The sequence below is a fragment of the Amphiprion ocellaris genome, chromosome 3 (assembly GCF_022539595.1).
Source record: "Amphiprion ocellaris isolate individual 3 ecotype Okinawa chromosome 3, ASM2253959v1, whole genome shotgun sequence".
NCBI classification, from domain to species: Eukaryota; Metazoa; Chordata; class Actinopteri; family Pomacentridae; genus Amphiprion; species Amphiprion ocellaris.
In genome coordinates this window covers 2,520,905-2,543,808 of record NC_072768.1, presented here as the reverse complement: position 1 = coordinate 2,543,808, position 22,904 = coordinate 2,520,905, and the positions used below count along the sequence as shown (strand labels likewise).

The following is a 22,904-nucleotide window of genomic DNA, read 5'->3' as shown; positions in this document are numbered from 1 at the left end:
CTCAATTAAGCACAAGTCATGGTTTAATGATGCATGTGGAAATCTCCAAACATTTTCTCGCCTTCTGTTTTTGCAGATCCGGTACATCTCACAGACACAGGGTCTTCCTGCAGAGTATCTGTTGAGTGCAGGGACGAAGACCACCAGGTTCTTCAACAGAGATCCAGACTCTACGTATCCTCTCTGGAGACTTAAGGTACAGCTGGAACGATGCATCCGCAAACATGCACAGACTCCAAGCCGGTAGCATCAAGCACATCCTTACAGGAGCAAGTGAAAAGGCTTTTCCCTGTAAAAACTGTAGCTGCTATTTCAGAAACTACACTGTGTGAGACATTGACGGCCCTGTTGCTGATTATAAACAAAGTGAGAGGGTATTGAGAACAAAATAGATCTGTGTGAGAGGATTTGGCAAATGAAAACCCGCCCTGGTGAATCTAGCTCGAGGGGTGCCTGCTCTAGCCCCCGCTCGCTGTCCCTCTATGTAGGCCAGTCAATAAGAAGCTCTGCTCCTTTTCTTTTTTATCCTCATTAACTTAATTTGAACTTTTGTATGCCACACAGAGATTTCACACATTGAGTTCCTGACTGCATTGTGCTGCAAATACTGATCCTTCTCTGCAGGGTACGGAGATGTTTCCACTACATCTGCTCCGTCTATGCTTGGGATTGATTGAGCACATTTGTTTCTTATGAATCCCAGTAACAGGCCACAACAGCTGAGAAAAACGAGCGATGGTCTTTGGCCTTTTAATAAAGACATAGAGTGCATAGTATTTAAGTCAGACAGCTGCCTATGAACTATTCAGCAGTTGTTGGGTAAAAGTAGCACAATTTTTATCATGGTTTTTGCTCATGAAAAACAGTATGATCTATTGGCTGCTTTTTAAACCACATGGCTGCCAGTGTAAAGAAGGGTGTTTTTGAATTCCTCACAATAAGAGTTGAAAGGAGCATTGTAGGGCAGACACAGAAATGGATTAGTAACTTGCACTTGACACCGCTGCTGTAATTCTGGTTCTCTAGTGTCTTTGGTATGTGGAAAATCAAACATCAAGGCACCCTGAACACTTTTTTTTCCACTCTGAAGAGTAACTGCTCAGCTTTAATTTGACCTTGCCATGTGTTTCCATGTAGCAGCAGCTGCATCGCTTTGCTGACTGTAATTAAACATATTGGGTGTTTAGCCAGGAGGTTTCTATAGTCGGGTTAACACAGTTAAGTCTCAGAACATGATCATATGTTTAAACTTGTCTGTGCATTTTCATGTCAAGTCCACGTGCACCAGTGAAAAACTGTGTATGTGTTTAGCACAGTGTGCGCTCTGTGTGTTGTCTCAGTGTTGGTGTGATATAGTGTGTGCCTCCATATGCAGCCTCCCCATCTTTCCTGGCTGTTAGATGAGTATTTGTGTGCTACCCCAGAGCTGCTCAGAGGGTAAGCCGAGTCCTGCTGCACATGAACAACAAGAGGCTGAAATGAGCCAAATGTAAATAGTGCGTTTCCAGAGGGGAAGTGTGACGGGATTTGAGAGGAACATCTGCTTCTTGTCTCCCGCAGACTCCAGAGGACCATGAGGGTGAAACAGGGATCAAGTCCAAGGAGGCTCGCAAGTACATCTTCAACTGTTTGGACGACATGGCACAGGTATGCCGTTTCACAAAAACTATCACCAAGCACAGTTCTTCCCCTTCTCACAAAATCGCACAATAGATCTATTACTTCTGTCTTTTTTTTACTTCAATCACATCCGCCTGTCTGGTATTTGAAGCTCCTCTGATGGGTCTGTTCAGGTCCCGGGCCAATTTGATCCATCACACCCCAAGAATTATCTATCAAATATTTGAAATCCTTTAAAATATTTATCCTGCCAAGGTCTGATCTCCAGCCGCAGTGTTCCTCTTCTGCTATACACAATTTTACAGAGTGAAATGAAAGCATCTGTTCACTGGAACCCCTCCTCAATCCTGCCTCTGCTCTTCATTTTGCTTAACCGCTGTCTAATAACTTGCAGACTGAGATTTGAGCTGAACATGTGGTGTGGCTGGTTAACAGGTTTGATATGTACAGTTTGCTTTTTTATTTAAGCTGCGCTGACTGTTGTGGCTATGTCTTCACTTTGTAGAGCCACAGTACATGTAAGTATGTAGAGGGCAACAGTACAAAGCGCTGCACTCTCTGCCTGCCCTTCTTTCTCTGTTGCTGAGATGCATACATCCAGAAGGTTCCAGCTAGTTTTTCAGACAGGCTCGGTGGGGCCCATTCCATGTTTTGTCTGGATGACTCAGCTGGTTAGCGTCTCTCTCCCTGCAGTCCTGTATGTCACCTGTGCAAAGAGATCTTGCATAACCCCACAAGAGAGTGACGTATATCTTATATATGGAAAAGCACTGCAGCTGAACTTGGCTGCATTCAGTGTCACTTCCTTGTACGACTCAGAATGAATCCCTCCATGCTGGGAAAGTTCACATGTAGCCGTGACATATTTGTTAGGACGTGCCTAACAGTGAGTGATAGTGAGTGTTGTTTTGTTCGCCCTCACTTGGTCAAATACTGGTTCTGCTGGCAGCTATGGCACCAGTGATGAAAAATTACAATGATTTTCTCCCAAGGCCCTTTGCATGTCTGACAGGACTTTCTTGTGATCATGCTGCTTGATCATGCGCTCTGATAATGACTACCCAAGAGATAAGAGTTAAGCGTGAGAGTTTTTTCTTTTCTTTTGGAATATGGTCATCTTGATTCCCAACCAGCGGCAGCCTCCGGAGACTGTCCATGTGGATACGCAACACATGTAGCTGCTTAAGTGATGGAGACAATTATGGCTGTCCAGTAGTGCCCAGGGCCGCTGTCAGGCCGGTCTGGAATAACATGCTGTCGGCTGGGACAAGATAGTATCGTTTCCTGGGCTTGTTGAATTTACAGTTACCACACATACACACACACACACACACACACACACACACACACACACACACACACACACATACACAAAGCAAAGAGTTTAATGAAACCAACCTGCACTGGTATGATATCCCCTGGGTCATCTCTGTCTTGTATGCTTCAAGCTCTGTGTCCCGTCTTCCTCTGTTGCAGCCAGACTCAGAATATTACTACAAAAAAACAGAGATACAGCAGAGCTGCACAGCCTTAATGTGGGAGAAAACTGCCTATTTTGCCCCATCTTGCTATCCTGACCATATAAACAAGTCAGGATTGTGGACATCTGTCTCTGCGTGTATAATGGATGATATAGCTGAAGGCCCTGCAAGACAGAGGGGCTGGGTGCCAGGAAGAGATAATGAACCTCCTTTCAGTTGTGGGAAATGTGGGAAGGCTTTAGTCACAAGTATATCTAATTTGAGTAAATCAGACACCAACTTACAGCAAATGTAGGACCCCGCTAGGGGCCTGATGTAGATGGAAGGAATGCCGGAACTGCTCGAAAAATGGATTCACTTTGATCTGCAGTCCTTCGGTGTGTCTGTTGATGGAGAGTGAAGCCATGGCAGGAAGAGCAGCACGGTCTTCCCCCGATCTTTCTTTTATTATATACACTTAGAAACACTCTTTGCTTCAACTGCATTTCCTACTAAAGAAATAAAGTGTTAATGTTACAGATAAATCTGAACATGTTGTACAGCTATTTAGAGGACAGGCCTGCATCCTGCATGCCTTGCGCCAGATCTCCTGAGGCATAGAACAATCTGTCCCACTGCTCAACATCTGCCATCCCTGCTCTTACTCCAGAGCGGCATGTCAGTCGTCCTCACTACACAGATGTGGTTCCATAAACAACCATTGGCATTCAACATGCCATGTTAGCTGAAGCCCCTTGTTTTTATGTTTTTAAGTGGCCTTTTTCATTTTTTTGAAAGAAAATGAAGCATGATGATATCTTTCCTATCTGGTAAATTTGCATATCTTCATTTAATAGGTGATAGAAACTTCTCTCTCCTCATCGGGCTTCTTTTTTATTCAGTCTGATTGTTGTGGCACCAAACTGTGTACATTTCGCCAAAGTCATCTCCTCCACTAGCAGAGGACAGTGTGATTATTTCTCACCTCATTCTGCAGATTATTCCTTTATCACAGCCGGTGGAGATGCAAGGAGAGAGGAATGGTTACAGAACCTGAATAACCTGCATAGAGAAAGAGAATTGAATCAGATTTGCAGTGTTGACTGGCAGAACATCTGATAGCCCCTGGAGCAGGCCTACAGATAAGCATAGCGTCTTTATGAAAAACAGGCCAGCTGCCACTGCATGGCAGTCACAATAAACAAGGCTGCCTGTCTGCTGCCACTGTCCGTGTCTCTGTCCTCACCCAGCCAGACAGTCTGCTGGTTCGCCTAAAACCTGACTGGCTATATCATGACCTTTTCCCACTTCCTTCATTGCTCACCCTACACGACAGTCACAAAAGTAGACCTAAATGTCAGGATAGTCCACTGCTCAACAACTAATTTCCTGCTAGCCACGCAGCTTTGCATTAAAGCACAAATCTGCTGCTTTTCCCAGTATTTATCCACTGCCTAAGCCGCAATGTTTATTGCAGATGAAGCAACACGATGTTCCAAGGCAGCTTCCCAGAATCGCTCAGAACATGTTTAGGTTAAGTTGTCCCATGTCAGCTTTTTCAGAGGTACTCGCAAAATGGTGTACTGTGTGAAAAGGGCTTTTTAATGGCTAGCCAATGGCAGTGTTTATTGGGTTCGTGTTTTTTGTTTGTTTTCACATCTCAGGAATAGATAAAAATCTCAGTGAAGGCGCCAGGGGATATTTCAAGTGGTGCTATGAATACCAGTGCAAATGTTTTTAATGTCACTAAGGTGCAAGGTTATCAGTAAGCTCTGTGACACGTACACTGACACCCTAACTTGTGAAGCCTTGTGGGTATTAATAGGTCCCTCTATGGGAGTAAGCTGTGGGAGAGATTTATCTTCCATCTGCAGGAACATTAGAGGCTCTGAATAGGCCATTGAAGAAGTGTTTAAAATGCTAAGTTGCATGCGTGTTTGTTTTGTGCCTTTAGGTGAACATGACGTCAGATCTGGAGGGGAGCGACATGCTGGCGGAGAAGGCCGACAGGAGGGAGTTCATTGACTTGTTAACCAAGATGCTGACCATTGACGCAGACAAGAGGATCACCCCCATCGAAACGCTGAACCACCCCTTTGTTACTATGTCACATCTCCTCGATTTCCCTCACAGCACACAGTACGAACTCAACAGGCCCTTCTGTTGTTGTTTGTATAATTATCATTTTTTAGCCGCGAAGTAGCATCTGCCACTGTCATAAGACACAGCGCTCACTCCTTCCCTCTTTCTCTCGCTCTCTCTGTCCGTACAGTGTGAAGTCGTGCTTCCAAAACATGGAGATCTGCAAGCGTCGAGTCAACATGTACGACACCGTCAACCAGAGCAAGACGCCCTTTATCACCCACGTGGCCCCCAGCACCTCCACCAACCTCACCATGACCTTCAACAACCAGCTGAACACTGTGCACAGCCAGGTAAGAGGGAAAAAAGAAAACCCCAAAACATTCTCACTCATCAGTATTCTATGAGGCGACCACTGCTAGTGAACTTTTATGCAGTCAGATGCAAGTACGTAAATGAGCTGAGCTGTGGTTTATTGCATTTGCATGGTAGGTTCCAATAAAATAATGGCAGAAAAGATGATATACTGAATATGAAAAGATCTGTTTTATACTAATGATAATTGAGTATTTGTTTATGTCAAAATGAATAATTTATGCAGAGCGCAATTTTGGTCAGTGATGTTTTAACCAAACACTGGTTAAACAGCTTAGCAGCCTGTGAGTGGCTGTTTGTGCCTTTGTTCTATTTTTTTCTGCCCATTCTTCCTGTTCGTCTGCACGTTTCCATGCTTACTGGCCTGCCTTTCTGTCTTGGTGCATGTATATCTGTCTGCCTGCATTTCTGTCTGTGCCCCAGGTCCTGTGGGATTGTCACAAAGTGCTGATTACACACATGACAAGCCCCACTTCCTGCTTGCCTTGCATTCTGGGGCTTTCAGGCCTTAAGAATCCCTGTACCAGGCTTCCTCTCTTTTCCCCCTCCTCTCGCTCCTGTCCTCCTCTGTCTTCTCTTCTTTCCTCCCATTTCCCTGGGTTGAGCCTGTGGTGCTTTGCCGCTCCGTTGCCGTACAGTGTGTGAATCGAAACTGCTGACTTTTGGCTTCTGCCGGAATCACCGAGCGTCTGGTTGCAAGGTTTTCCAGATTGTGCTTAGTTACAACTCCTGCTCTCTCGCCCACCCCGCTCTTTAGTAAACAGCATTCTTTATCACCAACTATATCGAGCCAGCTCACACTGTGTAGCATGCGACAAAAACCCCATCTTGCTGTGATTTAAATGGATTAACATTCCCTCAGCTTGTCTTTTCTGTGCCTGGCTCTCAGGGCATATAGACAGACTTAAGTTAGTGATTTATTCAACTCCATTCAATTGCAAGGCTGGAATGCATCTTTGTCTTGTATTTTGCTGCTTCCGTGCTTGTTTATGATGAATGCCACAGTGCCATATTGATTATGTTCTCTCCCCTGGTGTTCATCGAACATGCTAAAGAGAGCAAATGAAAAATGAAAGCGCTGTCTATGTATTTCCCCCCGCCCCTACGTACACCTAATGAAAAGGGCTAAAATTAGACAGTGTCTCGTGGAGCAAACACTACTTACAAGCTGAGCAAATGGTGTCTCTTAAAAGCATTTGTTTGTATCTAGGATGTTCCCAGGCGGTCTTAGTATTCCACATGTCTTATTAATGGTCAAGACATGCTGGAGTTACCTAAGCTTACATAATTATACAATGACTGTTGCCTGTGAAATACTACTCCTGTCAGGCAAAATTGATTTGGAGGCAAGATAGTGAAGCTGTGACATGAAATGTCAAGTTTTGCTGCAGCTTGTTATAACGGCTGACTATTATTCTGTAACATTTACATTTAAACTGAGTTATAATAGAATCTCTTTATGACCTTAACACTTATCATTACAGTGAAGTGATAATAAGGCAGATGGTTTTGCTCCTGTGTGGTATACAGAGACATGTAAAGACAGAATATTAACTGTCCAGCAGCACATTATTCTAGTCAAGGTCTGTGTGCCGGTGAACGCTGTAAATGATCAGTCTGAACTTGCTCGGGTGATTTTGCTCATTGATGGCTGATTATTCTTAGAACTGTAGCATTGATTGCATATCTACTCACACTCTTTCTCTCCCTCTAATTAATCAAATCAACAGTCCGCATATTTTAAGGCCTGTTCAAATCATTCACTCAATTTTCTCATTGTGCTATCGGCTTTCATCATCGCTGCATGCCCCACTATCCATCTTCTTCTGATCTGTTGGCTGTTTTGCATCTTTTATGTCTGCATTATTTTGTTAGAATTGTGTTATTTTTCTGTTTTTACTGTTACCTTCCCTCCTTGGAGCGCTTTGGCTTCCCTGTCATTCCCATCACTTCCTCCACTCTCATGATTTTTATTTTGATCCCATCATTCCTTTAGGCCACCAACCTGGCTCCCTCCTCCACCAACAATGCCACCCTTTCCTTTGCAAGTCCTGATGTCTCCATACTAAACTACCAATCTGCACTCTACCAGCCCTCCGCTGCCTCCATGGCAGCCGTGGCCCAGAGGAGTATGCCCCTGCAGCCAGGGGCTCCTCAGCTCTGCGCTGCCCGGCCTGACCCCTTCCAGCAGGCGCTCATAGTCTGCCCGCCTGGTTTCCAAGGTAAGGAGTTCTTACCAGCCGATATGCTGTTGCATGAATAAATAGAATGGGATTTCTGGTCATCTATGCAAAACATAAGCCGTCAGCCATGAGCACCTGCACTAGTTCAGCTCTGATATGATATATAAACACAATTAAGCAGCATTTATCTAGCCCCATACATAATGTGACAGTTTTGGTTCTATCTCTGCACACAGGCAGTCCTCTCTTTTTTTTTTGCAAGCTTTTTGTCTTTTTGTTTTGCAGCACCCGGCAGGCGGTGTCAGTCATGCAATGCAAACTGTGATTCATCGATAACTTGAGGCAATCAATCATTTGAAAAGAATTTTAATATCTTTTTTGTTATACTATTTTCCATGGCTATTGTTTTTGTTTAGTTTTTTTTTTCAAGTAGGGCTGCTTATATTCAGACATGGCAAAGAGGTTGTAGCATCTGTTGAATGGAGATAAACTACCGTCCATATATAACACATTATCTGATCTGTTTGAGTTACTTTTGCAGATACTGTAGCGATATTGTTCATAGGTGACAGATGTGTTTGTGTGCATGGTGTGGGGTGTGTGGGGGTACTGCTGTGCTTATTTGTTGACGTCCTCCGTGCATATGCTTTATTTATGCACAGGGCTGCAGGCATCCCCTTCCAAGCACACCAGTTACTCTGTGCGGATGGAGAATGCTGTTCCCATAGTGACGCAGGCCCCTGGTGCCCAGCCTCTGCAGATTCAGCCTGGCCTCCTTACACAGGTAAGAAGCGGCTCGAGTCTCATAGAAAATCAACTAATAGAGTTTCTTGGATCTTAACAATAACTGTGCCTGTCAGGAACATAACTGAACTTTGAACTGCTCATATTCAAACAAAGCTCTTCACATTGTTTTTTTCATAAGCCTTCACTAAGAATAGTATCTATCGATGGAGGATGGAAATCACTCAGTGTTCGTGACCCTGCCCCTGCTGGCAGCTGTTTTTTCCTGAGTGCATTCAGGCAAGCTTTCCTGTGCATTGCCCCCTGCCTTTCTCTATCTCTCGCTCTCCCTCTCTCTCTCTGTACTCGTACTGTCTCACCCTCGCTCGCCCCCTCTGCTGCCCTGCTCTCCTGAAGGCTGAGGCTGCCACGGTCTGATGCACTCAAAGGCAGGAGCCTTTCACACAGAGAAGGCCTTCACTGGAGCCTGCACAGTGGGGCCAGAGCTTTAGCTGCTAATATACAGTTGTTGGAAGTAACAGAGAGTGACTGTGCATCACTCTCTCTGCACACACACACACACACACACACACACATACATACACACACACACACACACACACACACACACACACACACACACACACACACACACACACACACACACACACACACACACACACACACACACACACACACACACACACACGCAGACTGTAGACCACTTCCATTGCCACACCACCTCTTTCCCTATGGAAATTTCCATGAAGGCTTTAAATATCCCTGAGAATCCAGGGAGTTTGAAGCACTCCCTTATCTCCAGTTAATCATGCAGTAGGCAGGCAGGCAGGCAGGCAGGCAGGCAGCAAAGCTCTGTGTGTGTGTATGTGTGTGTGTGTGCACATGACTGTGTTTCTATGGTGGGTTCATCTGTCAGATACCAAATGGTGATTAGCTCCACGGCTGCTTCCAAGTCAGGCGCTCCAAATTACAGGCCTCAGAGGATCCTCGGAGGTCAAGGGAAGCTTGGATGAGGCTCTACATGACCAGAAGACTGACAACATCTCCAGATCCAATGGATGTGATAAATGTAACAAAGGGAAAATGCAACAAAATCTATGTCCTCGCAAGGAAAATGTCAGTTGAATTAATTATTTCACAAAGTGTGGATCACACATTGCTGCCATGCTCTGCAGGTGTTCACTGTAACTTCTGTCTCCACACATGTTAAACAAAGACAGGCAATAGTTAACATAAGCAGATGGTTTATATAGGCCAACGAACAGCACACCTAATAACTGGGTGTGTGGCGTGTGTTTATTCCTTTAATGTGGGAGGTCTCACAGGCTTGACTGAGTCGTTGTTTGCCTCCTGGTTGCCTTCTCCCCACCTGTGACTTCATCCACCCACCACTCGCTGTCACCCATGCACCCTTTGCCTACCTCAGACCCATGCGAGTTTCAGCCCCAAGCCACCTGGGTGTGCGGAGAGAGAGAGAGAGAGAGAGAGACGAATGAAGGAGGCTCCAAGCAGGGAGGCAGGGAAACCAGCGGGACCTTTATCTGGAGCAGGAATGCAGAAAATGTGGAAACAATTGGGGAGTGAGAGCTGGGGCTTTGAAAGCCCCGAGGTGACAAAGGGTGTTCACCCAGGGAGTGTAGGTCGAGGTGGGAGGCGGTGGGCTGCTGATAGTGATGGTAGACTCTGAGAAGAAAGAAAACGGCCTCTTAACTGGGTTACCATTTCAGGGCAGACAGGCTGGTTACACAACGCAGACGCCTAGTGAGAGAGGCACGTAGAGTGCCAGGAATGGAGATAGAGCGAGGAGGAGCAGGAGATGGATGGACGTATTAGAGTCTCTTAATGGCATGTTGATAAAAGGCCTTGGATGTGGTCTTAGATGTAAAGACCATCTCCAACTCCAGAATGTTCCATTAGAGACGTCAGTCATCAGTGCACAGACGAGGCAGCCCTGCTAGCCTGCAGATGCCCCCTGCAGCACTGGACTTTGCAACCTGCCTCAAACCAAAAACAATCCAGCTTCTGCAGTCCTGCAGTGAGACTACAGAGCAGAACAGGCACTTTGTGTGAAGATAGAATGGAAATAGACAGAGCAAAACACATGCAAATATAAAAATAAAGGTTAAGATAAAGCTAAAAGATAAAGGTGAAAAAATAACATTACCATATGCACAGATTAGCTGCTTTGCATTTTGCACGGTGCCTCTCTCTCTTTCTCTCTCTCTTTTCTCCATCTTCCTCTATTTAAACGTGTATGTGCTGCAGCACATACTGATGCCGTTGTAAATAGATGTGCAAATGGTATTAAAGGAACAATTCATTAGCCCTGACATTAAAGTGCTAATCAATACAACTGCATTAAACTATTAGGGTTACACACACAGTAACACACAAACGTGTTCAGGCATGCATGCACACATACTCATCTTGGCACATCTCGGTGCATATTCTGCCTGATAGTCCTCCTGTTCTGCATCAGAAATACAAAGTAGCCTCGTTTGAGAGCAGCTTAAATGGCCTACGAATTGAATTAGACCATAGGTTGATTTGACTCAAGTCAAACACATAATCACAGTAACACCACACACACACACACACACACACACACACACACACACATTGGTTCACTCACTCATACACAAAGAAAGGAGCAGCTGTACATCTTTATTAAGTGCTGGCCTTATCTCTTTTGTCGATGGATGTCTCCTTGAAGCTGGCGGAGTTCATTTTACATGCCCAGTAGCTAGCTTTAAACCAGCTGTTATGCACTTTTGAAAAGACGCTGTAATTTATCACAACACCCTCAAACTAATCAGTTTCAGAGTTCAACGACTTTTCTTGGTTCATGCATTTACAACGTTTGAACAACAAGATGACAACAAAGCTTAATGTCTTGCAGCTTTACAGTCCTGTGACAGACTTCTCTAAAATAAAAATATGTAGTTTTAATGTTTTGTTACATGGCAGCTGACTGTTTTCTGTGTCTCCTTTTTTCTGACCTTTAAATCACTGTTTATCCCCCCGTCTGTGTTCTCCAACCTCAGCAGGCCTGGCCCAGCGGCACCCAGCAGATCCTGCTGCCTCCAGCCTGGCAGCAGCTCACCCACACCTCAGTCCAGCATGCCACTGTCATCCCCGACTCCATGAGCAGCACACAGACTCTCGCCAACTGGAGGTGAACAACACAGCTTTCTTCTGTTTTTTTCTTTCCCTTTTCTTACTTTGATTTTGGACAGCATGGAACATTATGGCCCCTGGTATTTGAACCTACAGTTCCCTGAAAGGAATCAGCTGGATAAACAAATCTTATGGGCTGACAAGTGTTATTTTAAAGCCTCCAAAACAAAGCACTTTGTCAAATCAAGTTTATACACATAATAAAATGGCCAAATCACTTAAGATGAATTGTTTTCCGAGGCCAGAAATGGTTTACGGCTTTGATAGGTCAACATGTGCTGCAGAAAGATGGCGTGGCATAAGACTGATTGACTGAGAAGCCTGTCCCTTCCTGACAACTTGTCCTTTATTTTCAATGAATCACAGTCACCAAATGAACACTGGTGCTTTTATAAGAGCAGATTTACCTCAGGGAGATGGAATATATGTACATGTAGAGACATCATGTAGAGTATAGCCTGTCACTGCGATGACTTGATAAATGGATGGATAGATGGGAGAAGGCAATCTGCAGGGAGATAAGGAGGAAGCAGCTCTATAATGTGTATGTGTGGAGGGGCTGCCGGGGCCATGTATGCTCGGATTCATTCGGAGCTGTCCATCTGTGACAAGACACCTCCCTCCCCGTCTCTCCCTCCCTTCCTGTCCAGTGGCAGCTCTGTTGTCCTCAGAGAGACGATTGGTAAAGTGTCGCACTTCCTCTGCAGAGCTATCGCTCCACAGCTGCTGGTGTCAGCTCCTCTGCCCTCCCTCTCTGCTCCATCCCTCACTTATTCCCTGGCCTCCTTGCTAGAGAAAAGTTAGCTGCTGCCTCCTGCTGGCCTCTGTAGGAAATACTTAGCCAACCTATCCTGTTCTCTGCTAATGTTGGATGTGACTTACTGCTGCGTCGATGCATTTTTTACTATTTCATGTGCGGCAGCTTCACCTGCAGGCAACTTATTGCTTTCAGAATTGTGTTAACATGAAATTGTGTTATGTTGCAGGAATTCCCACCCTCATGGCAGCCATTATAATCCCATCATGCAGCAACCGGCCTTGTTGGCCGGTCACGTCACGCTCCCATCCAACCAGACCCTCAATGTGGGAGTGGCACATGTAATGAGGCAGCCCTCATCCAATAACAACTCCTCTTCCAAAAAGAGCAAACAGCACCAGATGTCTGCCAGGTAAACTTACTATGAATCGAAGTTAAAGATCATCACAATAGGTCACAAGTCTTTATCCCTCATCAGTACACGTGACAAAACCTATTAATCTGTACACTTGGGGTTCAGCTGGACCCCAGTAGTATTTCATCTGTTTCACATTTCTCTACCTGTCCATATCCTCCCAATATATATTTTCCTAAAACGTGTGTCATCTTTAGATATAAATATGAAAGAAACATTGAAATTACTGTTGATGATTACTGACGTGTGTTGCTGACAATATAAGTGTAAGAACTCCTGAACTGAAATGAAACACAATGCAGCTGAAGCAGTCATCACAAGAGCAACATAACACAAACATACATAAATATAAGATGCACAGTCCTAACCCTAACCCGCATGGACCCCAAACGATTTTTTAATATATTCACCACAAATCTGGTTACAATCAAATAAGCTTTGGTGTATGCGATGACAACTATATGAGTGACAATTACCTAAAGGGACTGAAAAATCCAGCTTGAAATTAAAAAAATATAACAAGCTATATACCCCTGGGGTCCACATGGACGATGATGATGAGGGTTAATCATCCTAATCTGTGTTCTTTGCGCTCTGTAACCGTCCACCTCCCTCTCTGTCTTTCTGTTAGGAACATGTCGGCCTACGAAGTGTCGTCCTCTCAAGTGGTGCTGTCTCCTCAGCGCTCCAAGCGGGTGAAGGAGAACACGCCCCCACGCTGTGCCGTGCTACAGAACGGCTCGGCCTCCAACTGCCCGCCCACGCAGGGCTGCGGGGGCGGAGGGTGGGGGGTGAGCGAGGCGGAGCAGGCTTCCAGCACCACCCGCGACCATCAGCACCAGCACCACGTCCCCAGACAGACCATCATCATCCCCGACACGCCCAGCCCCGCCGTCAGCATCATCACCATCAGCAGCGACACAGACGAGGAAGACGATCACAAACAGAACAACAGGTCAGCGCCGGGACTGACGTGTTTCTGTTCAGCTCATTTACAGGCTGGGAAATGTCCCGTCACCAGCGCTCGTCATGTAGAGATTTGTGGACTTGTCATTTGAATATGAATGTAAACACATGACAAAGAGCAGCAGTCTTAGATCAGCAGGATAAAGACAACAAAGAGCCTTTTCACAAACATGGAATGCATCTGCTTTGACTGAGCTGGATATAGATATTTTTCTGTTTCAGCCATTGCCAGCAAGGCCAAAAAGAAAACTTTCTATCGTTTTATTTGTTCTTTCATTCCTTTACAACAGTGTATATCATAATATTGTTGTTTTCAGTAATGCATCTTAGTGTTTCTGATAGCAGATGACTGTGTATAAGTATAAAACTGTGATTTGATGTAAAATCATAAAACAGTATGGGTACCCCAAGGCCAGTGGTAAAATCTTTGATGTGCGTATTTTGTGATGGTCCATCAAATTCAAATTTTACTGAGTCATTTATAAAAAAAACAAAACAAAACAAAACAAAACATATTGATGCTTCTGACCACACCATCACTGCATGTTATGATTACAAGTAGCACAACAACAGATTTATACCTTCAAAAAACAAATCTGATTTTCTCTTTTAACATTTAAGTAATGCATTTACTTTTGGGCCAGTATTTGACTTCATATGATCGATGTTAGTTTTGTTGTGCAGAAGTGCTGCTGGCATCACACAGATTAATAAAGTCCCTTCTATCTATCTATGTGGTTTGACATTCTCAGTGACTATCTTCTGTGTTCCCTTTCTGTTTTCTCCAGTTCGTCTTCTAAGCAGAGAAAGAATGTCATCAGTTGTGTGACGGTCCATGATTCGCCCGACTCCGACTGTTCCAGCAACAACAGCCCTTACACTGTAGAGTCGAGACCCCCAAACAACAACAGCTACGACACAAAGACCACCATCCTGGACAACTACAACAATGGGAACCCCCGCACCATCATCATTCCCCCTCTCAAAACCCAGAACAGCGAGGTTCCGAATGAGTGCGAGCGCCTGATGCCAGGTAAATTACGGATTCTTTCAGAAACGTGGCCTCTTGAATCAGCTACCAGCTATTATGTATTAAATTTGCTTGTATCCTTTTACTCTGCAGACGCAATGAACCATCAGAATTCAGCTTACAAGTTCAAATCCTCCAATGGAGTGGCATCTGGCAATAATCACATACCAGGGGGCGTAATTGGAGGCGGGTCGTACCGACAGCAGCGCTCAGGGCCACACCCCCTCCAGCAGCAGCCTCTCAATCTCAGCCAGGTACGGCATTAGTGTGTGAAACCTCACATCTCAATGTTTTAGGAACATTTAGAAATAATAATTCAGCATTCTCGGAGGTAGATGCATTTACTGTCGTGCTGAGAAATAAATAAGAAGACTGACAATTCTCTCACACCTGTAGGATGTAGCTGGGTCAATATGTAATTGAGGGACTTTTGAAGTCCATGGGATATATCTTGCATACATTTTTATTAAAAGTTTTTAAAGAAAAGGTTTTTTTATGTTCCTTATGATAACCAAAATCCAGCAAATTTTGCTGGATTTTGGTTGATTTTTAGGATTTTTTGGAAGATTTTTACTCATTTTTTGAAAATATTTGGAAGAATTTTCTTGCCAAATTTGGTAGATTTTTAAAAAATAAAGCTATTAAGGGAAACTTTTAAGGAATTATTGGAATTTTCTTCCTAAAGGTTTTGCAAATTTTCAGAAATTTGGGGAATTCTTTGCAGATTTTTTGGATTTTTTTCAGACAAGGTAGCAATATTTTTTGGTGCCCGTAAATGAGGACAACAGGAGGGTTAATTTACTGCTCTGAGGTAACAAATCCAACACAGCTAAACCTCTGTCGTCTCCTCCCCCAGGCCCAGCAGCACATGGTAGCCGAGCGAAATGGAGGACATCGGCGCCAGCAGGCCTACATCACCCCCAACATCGCCACTCAAGCCCCGTACTCCTTCCATCACAACAGCCCCTCCCACACAGGCAACGTTCACCCGCACCTGGCTGCCACTCACCTGCCCAGCCAGCCGCACCTCTACACCTACACAGCACCCGCCGCTCTGGGCTCCACCAGCACCGTGGCCCACCTGGTGGCATCGCAGGGCTCGGCGCGCCACGCGGTCCAGCATGGGAGCTACCCCCCGAGCATCGTCCACCAGGTCCCCGTCAGCATGGGCCACCGCGTGCTGCCCTCGCCCACCCTGCACCACAGCCAGTACCAGGCCCAGTTCGCCCACCAGGCCTACATCAGCGCCTCGCCCGCCTCCACCGTCTACACTGGATACCCGCTGAGCCCCACCAAGGTCAACCAGTACCCTTACCTCTAGAGAAGACACTGACACTGGAGAGCCTGACCCAGCGCTGCTGCTTGCCTCAAGCCCACCCCACCCTGAGCCTCCATCAGACACCCTAAACATCCTCTCCTCAACCTCAGACATAAACAGAGACAGAGGAACATGCAATCCTCATGAAACTGTCATGTATAACTTGAAGATTTAACGACAGAGAGAAGAAGAAAAAATAAGAGCCTCTCTAGAAGGGAAAGATGAGGGGGTTGAATTTCAGAGGGGTACAGTTCAAGAAGTTTTCTTTAGATTTTTTTGTTCTTGAAAGGGCCAGTTTTTGATTTTATTTGCCTATTCTTTGCTTTATTTTAAGAGAAAAAGTGATGTTTCATTAGTTTCACAGGGAAGTTTGAAGCGGGCCTTTTTGGGACAGCGGAGGTTTTCTGGTTTGTTTTCTTTTTGTTTCCCCTCTTATATTTGGGAAGTGACTGTTGAACAGGGGTTACTGACTGGAAGTTTGGAATCCCCAGGGATTTGGGAAAAGGTGAAATACGGAAACCTGCTGCTCTTCAAAGAAAAAAATATTGATGGCCTTGAACTGTCTTAGTATTTCCAAATCATTCGTGGTGTGGGGAGAAAACGAGAGGCAACTTCTCCCACTCCACCTCCTCCAGCAGAGGAGGCTTCTGGAAATATAACCAACAGAAGACAACAAACTTTTTAGTGTATTTATAGATATTTTTCCTTTACGTTTCACCTTTCTGATCAGTTTTAGCTAGGTGTCTTAGCTGGGCCCCGTTCTTAGAATGTAGCAGTCTGCACCTGTTTGTTTTAAGAAGAAAACTTTTTTTTCTCCCCCTGATACCAATAGATTTATTTGTTCTCTTTTTTTCAATGTGATTGCACAAAGTGGTTATAATAACATAGGCATGTACAACGTGATTGTCTGTGTGTGCTACTGTCAGCCATGCGTGTGTAGTCCACCTCCTCAAAACCCTCTGCAGTCTTTAGGTTTTGACCATTGTTCCCTCGTAGTGCCTTACAGATATAACAACACAGTTTACTTGGCTTGGATCCTGAAAGCCGCAAGAGACTATAGCTATACTTAGAGAGTCATGTTTCCCTGGTTTGACATCCTAATCGGGGCAGTTGTAGCTCTCTTCCAGGTGTAGGCTCAGCCCTTGCTGTTCCTTGTCCTTAATGACAGCGTACCATAGATGATGAAGATTAATGTCAGAGCTGATATCACGCTGAGCTATTTTATTATGTGTGCATGAGATAACTTGCCTGGGGTACTTACCAAAGTCATAGATAAATTCTTGTTGCGTTTGCTCTGGATGATAGTGTAAATATGAAAATGTACAGTGTAGCTGTAGCTGTAAACCTCTACCACAGTGGCACCCAAAAAAAACGTGGCTTTAGTTCGGAATATATTTGTTTTCTTTTAATCACACAAGGGAATTGCGCTATTGGTGATCGCAGAGCAAAGCTCAGTTTTCATGCACAAGGGATGAGTTACAGTATAACGTTTGAGACACAGTAGAGGTCGTTTTTTAAGGTTAAAAGCTAGTCCGAGAGAAGGGCCTGACAGAAAGTGATTGTTGCCATGAGGGTGATTCTGGAGCCTGGCTGCAGCAAAAAAAAAAAAAAAACAAAAAGAGGCAGAGTAGCGAGGGGTTGTTGGAGAGAGACACTGTGTAGGCATGAGTTAAGGGGCTGGTTGAAAGCGTAGGGTCAGTTTAGGAAGGGACCGTGGAGGGCAGGGTGAAACTCACTATCTTAAATGGGACTAAAAATGGTAGCAAGTTGGCAATGAGCAGGTTGATAGTAACACTGAGCCCAGGTTGTTGGTAGGCAGGGAATGGGCACTACCTTACCTGAATGCACACTTTAAAATTCTGACACATTTGTCGTCATTTGTTGCCGTTTGTTTCTCCGGCAAAGACAATTGGAAGTTAATTAGTCGAGGTTTTTTTTTGGGTAGCATCTCGGAGCTGCAGGAACAGAACAGAAGGGAAATGCCGCAGCGTACACCTGGAAGGGCACCTTGTGGATGATTTGTTGCCACTGTCCATTTGTCTTCGAACCAGGTACACCACAGACATCACCACGCCAGCCAGACGGGATACCTGAACACTTAGAGAACCAATAGGGCTGTTGCTTTGTGTGTTTTGCTGCTTGATTTAACAGACACAATCTCCCTCCTTCTGTTCATTCGTCCTCATGAACGTGGGCACATCAGAATTGCTGGTGGTTTTAGTGAAAGCCTTCCCCTCTCTCCTTCATGGTATGCCATAGTACTTGCATTTGAAGTGATTTTTTTATTATTATTATTATTATTATTATTATTATTATTATTATTATTATTATTATTATTATTATTATTTTAACATTATCTTGAACTTTTTGACATGGCTGTAGTACATGTTGTGTTTATTTTTTAGAGATTGTTGCAATAATTCTTGTGGATGTTTTACCAGAGTGTGTGTGTGTGTTTTTATTATTATATGTCAGGCTCATTTCTATTTTGTAACCTGGGGGTTGATGTACAGTAATATTTAGTATTCCGTGGAGGTGGGTGCACCTGTGTAAAGTGTTTCGGCACTGCTGAAGTGTTGAGTCAATGATAATCCACTGGGGCCCCTGATAGATACACGCTTGGTTTGAGGGTGCCACGCCCAGGGTTTGAAATCCGACAGTCCTTTTGATGGGCCCCGGAGTGGTCTCTCATCCTGGTACTTTCCTCAAAAACTCCCCCCATCAGCTCCAGCATGCAAGCCTTGGGTCCGGGCACTTAAAGATGTGATTACATAGTATGTTGCTGGTTACATCATTCGTCTCTGTTCTGTTGATGTCTTTTTTTGAAATTTTTATTTTATGTACTTAATTTCCTCTGGGCTATTGGGGCCTAAGCACACACGCATAAGGGAGATGATTTTCCATTGAAATCCTTTTGACTCCTCTGTTATGAGACAAACTACTGAAACATTCCACTGTTTGAGGGAATTTGACATTACCCATGCTACACTGCTGTCCTCGTCCCCCACTCTTATCAGCACGGGGATGATGTTGTCACACTTTTTGCTCGTCCCACCAAAGAATTTTAACAGATTGACCGTGTACAGCACAGCACATTTACAGTACAAGCAATCCTCCGCTGCATTGCTTGAGCAAGACAGGCAATAACTTCTGGTCTCATCTTTCAATGACTTTTTAAAGTGCTTTCGAGGACATGTTGTTTTTAACCATCATGAAATGCATATACACCTGCACAGGGAGGTTTTAACTTGCATACAGCTCAGTCATTCTGGAAATTTAGCGATGAGAATCTGTTTTAAAGCTTTTTTTTTTCTGTTTTTACTTTCGTTCTTCCTCACACATGGCCCCCCTTCTAGATTAAATCAGTAATTATGTAACCTCTCTCCAAATTGTTTTATAAGCCAGTTATTATTTTTTCTGTTGTTGATGTAGCTTTATTAGTGCTGCACGAAAATGAATTTGTAAAACAACAAAAAAAAGTTTGTTTCACAATAGCGTGCCATGGAATAGAATGACCTGTAAAAATGAATTAATCAAAAAAAAAAAAAAAACGTAACCAACTATACCTTTAAAACCATGGTCACCTGCACAAAATGAATGTAATACGTGGCCTGCGACATCTGAAAATGGCTTTAGATCTTTCTCAGTGGGTGACCGAATTTAATTTCTACACCGTTTGTGGCCATGCATGATGCAATAATTATACATCTGATCTCCAGGAAAATCCCATCTGAGACTAATAATGTAAAATTACCACTATCCTCATAATTAGGGGGGGATATCAAATAATCACTATTTTCTCAAATGAAACAAGCAGTTACCCTGTATGCGCAGCATTGTGGAAAATAACTTGATGTGTATGATACCTTTGTCTATCATTTTGTTTCACATAACCAATGTTTTGTGTTTTTTAAAAAAAGAGGAATCAGAAATGTGAGCATTAATGTAGATCGAGTGACCTTACAATTACCAAAATGTGCTTAAGTAGAGTGTAAAAATGTTTTTGTGTCGCTGAGGTGAGTATAGCCTTCCCAGCTAGCAACCTTATTGTTAAGTACTGCCTTCCAAATAACCAACAATACCTCCAAAGCTTTAAAGGTGACATTTAAATTGGAGAAAACTTTTTAAAAAAAGGCAGCATCTCTCTCTTTCTCTCTCTGTGTGAAGCCTGGCATTCTCCTCTGAAATACACTCAAACTTCCAGTTCTTGCTCACGGTGTTATCGTGCATACTCCTCCTCGTCCTGGAGCTTTGGAAACACTGAGAAACATTCCTGAGAGCATGGCGCACGCAGTGCTACATTAGTCTTCTTCGAAACAAAACTCCTCTAGGGTGACTTGAAGCTTAGTAAGTGAACAGACAACCTGCAACATCAAACCACACACTTGTACGGTAGAAATCGTTTGGCAAAGTCGCAGCTGCTTCCCAAAGTACAAAAAAGGAGTTGAGGACAGGTATTAGGTGGATAAATCATGTGCTGATGAACTTTCTGTCACCAGGAAAATTCATGATCTAGTTACACAAGCATTCTTAAAGCCCTTTTGGATAAGAGTGTATGTTTTTTTTCTTTTTTTAAAACCTTTGTTAAGGGGATCTGCTCCTTTTTCTGGCTATTCCTTGGGGGAATTCAGGGTGCGGTGGTCAAGGTTTGATGCCATCACTGATAGAGGGCGTCGGGTTATCACAAAATATGAATTTAAGAACCAAAACTGAAACAAATATGATTTCCTACCATCATCAGTTATTTATTCGTATAATTAAGGATTGATTTCTGCCACCTGATCTCCTCCAGATTGCTATAATGTAACATATTTGGGTTCTCATTTCAGAAGGCTAAGACGAGTTTTTTGTGGTGTTCACTAAATTAAAATCTGGATTTGGTAGACCAAAGCTACATTCAAAGCCAGATTTTCTCGATTACACTGCGAAAAATATCCATCTTAAGCTACAGATCACGTCAAAATCACAATCCTCACAATGATAACAGTAAATTAGTGACGTTACTTAATAGCTACTTGCACAATACCATTTTTGAAAGCGACAATTGAGTTGGTTAACATTTTCTAAAGACCTAAGAGTGCATCAAACCCTGACCCCCTTTTGTGTCCATTGCTGTATGGTTTCTCAATGGTGTAAAATCTCATTCTTTGTCGATAAAGCTAATGTGTGCTGCAGTATTTCCTAGTATACTTCTCCGTTAATTGTCTTTTCTTATTTACTTTTGTTTATTGGGGTGTGATGTCTCATTATTTCAATCTGTTGACGTAGCGTTCTATGTATACCCTGTTCCTTAGCCTAATATTATTAAGTATGTTATGAGAATGGATATTTTACTGGCTTTATAGAATGTTTAAATAAATATAATAATGACAATAAGAAAAAGGATTAATCAAACCTCCTAACAAGTTGAGTACTTGCTACTAAGCGCTTGTGTTACCATTATGATGTTGTGTGCTTCTCTTAATCATTTTCGTTGTAGAAAAATGGAGTGAATTTATATTAGGCTTCGAAAAAACTAATGATAGCATTGTAAATTTTACAGGAGGATTTTAACTGACAAACAGCTTCGTCAAATAGAAGAATATAGTTATTTTAATTGTCCTCTTTACTAACTGTAGGGTGAGAAGGGGCTCGCGTTGTGGTGAACTATGTTATAGCTTGTTATTCACTGTTACTTTTGATCATTTTTTCGGTCTCCGAGGTGAATCGAGTTATTAATGAGAATTTGTATGCTCACATATGCATATTGTATATGTGTAGAAATGTAATCACACTTTGTCTTGGATTTACATTAAACTGTTAAGTCACGGCACCAGTGTCCTGTTTTCTACTGTGGTGTTTGTGTGTTACTGTATGAGTTTTGTTACGCGAGCCGAGGTCTAGAAACTCCAAAAATATGCAATATTAAGCAGATGATATGCATGCTATTCCTCCAAGGACTGACCAGCTGTGGCATCAGTGCAGCAATTACTGCACATTCTACTGAACAAAAATATAAGCATAAGATGAATGCATGTCAACATTCCATTCTCGTGTTGTGTTTTTATCTGTGGCATTGTGTCATTTGAATTAAGCTGCCTTCAAAGGTGGCCTTTTATGTTTACAAGGCAAAGGACTGGTCACACTATTTAATCACTGTCCTTTAAAGCCACACCTTAGAACTGTGTGAGTTTACTCAGTGGACACGAATGTTGAACAGGTCCAAACCTTCTGGGTCACAACTGGCTAAATTTAACTCTTCGCTAACTATAGCTTTTTTCTAAGTCTTGAAAGAAGACCATCTGCATGCTACTTTCATAATTTTGTTGAGTGTGTGTCATCTAGCTGTTTAAAGCATGTTTTTCTCCTTGACGAGTGGAACCATTCCTCACCTGAAGTCATCAAACTGAGAAACATACAAGCGTTTCAATTGGCCTTGAACAAGACACTGAAACCACAAGATGAATGAAGTATATAATAGATAAATATATATCAAAAATAAAAACATATACAAAACTGGTAATGTTTATACTTGCAGTGCTGTGCAAAAGTTTCAAAGGAAAGCGAGGGTTTTATTCATCATTTAACGTCACATAAAATGTCAGAAACAAATACATGAATTAAATTAATATTTGGAGTAACCACTCTTTGCAAGAAATCGTATTTCTTCAAGCTACCTTAACAGAATGTTTTTTAAAGTAGGTTGTTTCTATGTACTGGGTTGTTGTCATGGTGCATAATGAATTTTCCACCAATCAGATGCCTCCCTGACGATATTGCATGGCATATAATAATCTA

At 43.3% G+C, this 22,904-nt stretch overlaps 1 protein-coding gene across 3 annotated transcripts in view; it reads left to right on the top strand.

Moving 5' to 3' along the window:
- The window catches only part of hipk2 (homeodomain interacting protein kinase 2), a 72,454-nt gene extending 50,515 nt beyond the window's left edge, over positions 1-21,939 (top strand). Inside the window, exons 4-15 of one of the 3 annotated variants that reach the window (XM_023281321.3) lie at positions 77-196; positions 1,561-1,647; positions 5,035-5,219; positions 5,353-5,515; positions 7,630-7,759; positions 8,383-8,504; positions 11,509-11,639; positions 12,628-12,810; positions 13,445-13,768; positions 14,568-14,812; positions 14,903-15,063; positions 15,666-21,939. In XM_023281321.3, the coding sequence (XP_023137089.1) occupies positions 77-196; positions 1,561-1,647; positions 5,035-5,219; positions 5,353-5,515; positions 7,630-7,759; positions 8,383-8,504; positions 11,509-11,639; positions 12,628-12,810; positions 13,445-13,768; positions 14,568-14,812; positions 14,903-15,063; positions 15,666-16,130 (2,316 nt within the window). In that variant the 3' untranslated portion in view covers positions 16,131-21,939. Of the gene's footprint in view, positions 1-76; positions 197-1,560; positions 1,648-5,034; positions 5,220-5,352; positions 5,516-7,533; positions 7,760-8,382; positions 8,505-11,508; positions 11,640-12,627; positions 12,811-13,444; positions 13,769-14,567; positions 14,813-14,902; positions 15,064-15,665 lie in introns of all 3 variants that reach the window. The other 2 variants (XM_023281319.3, XM_023281318.3) reach the window with 2 other exon arrangements.
- Positions 21,940-22,904: the final 965 nt, after the last annotated feature.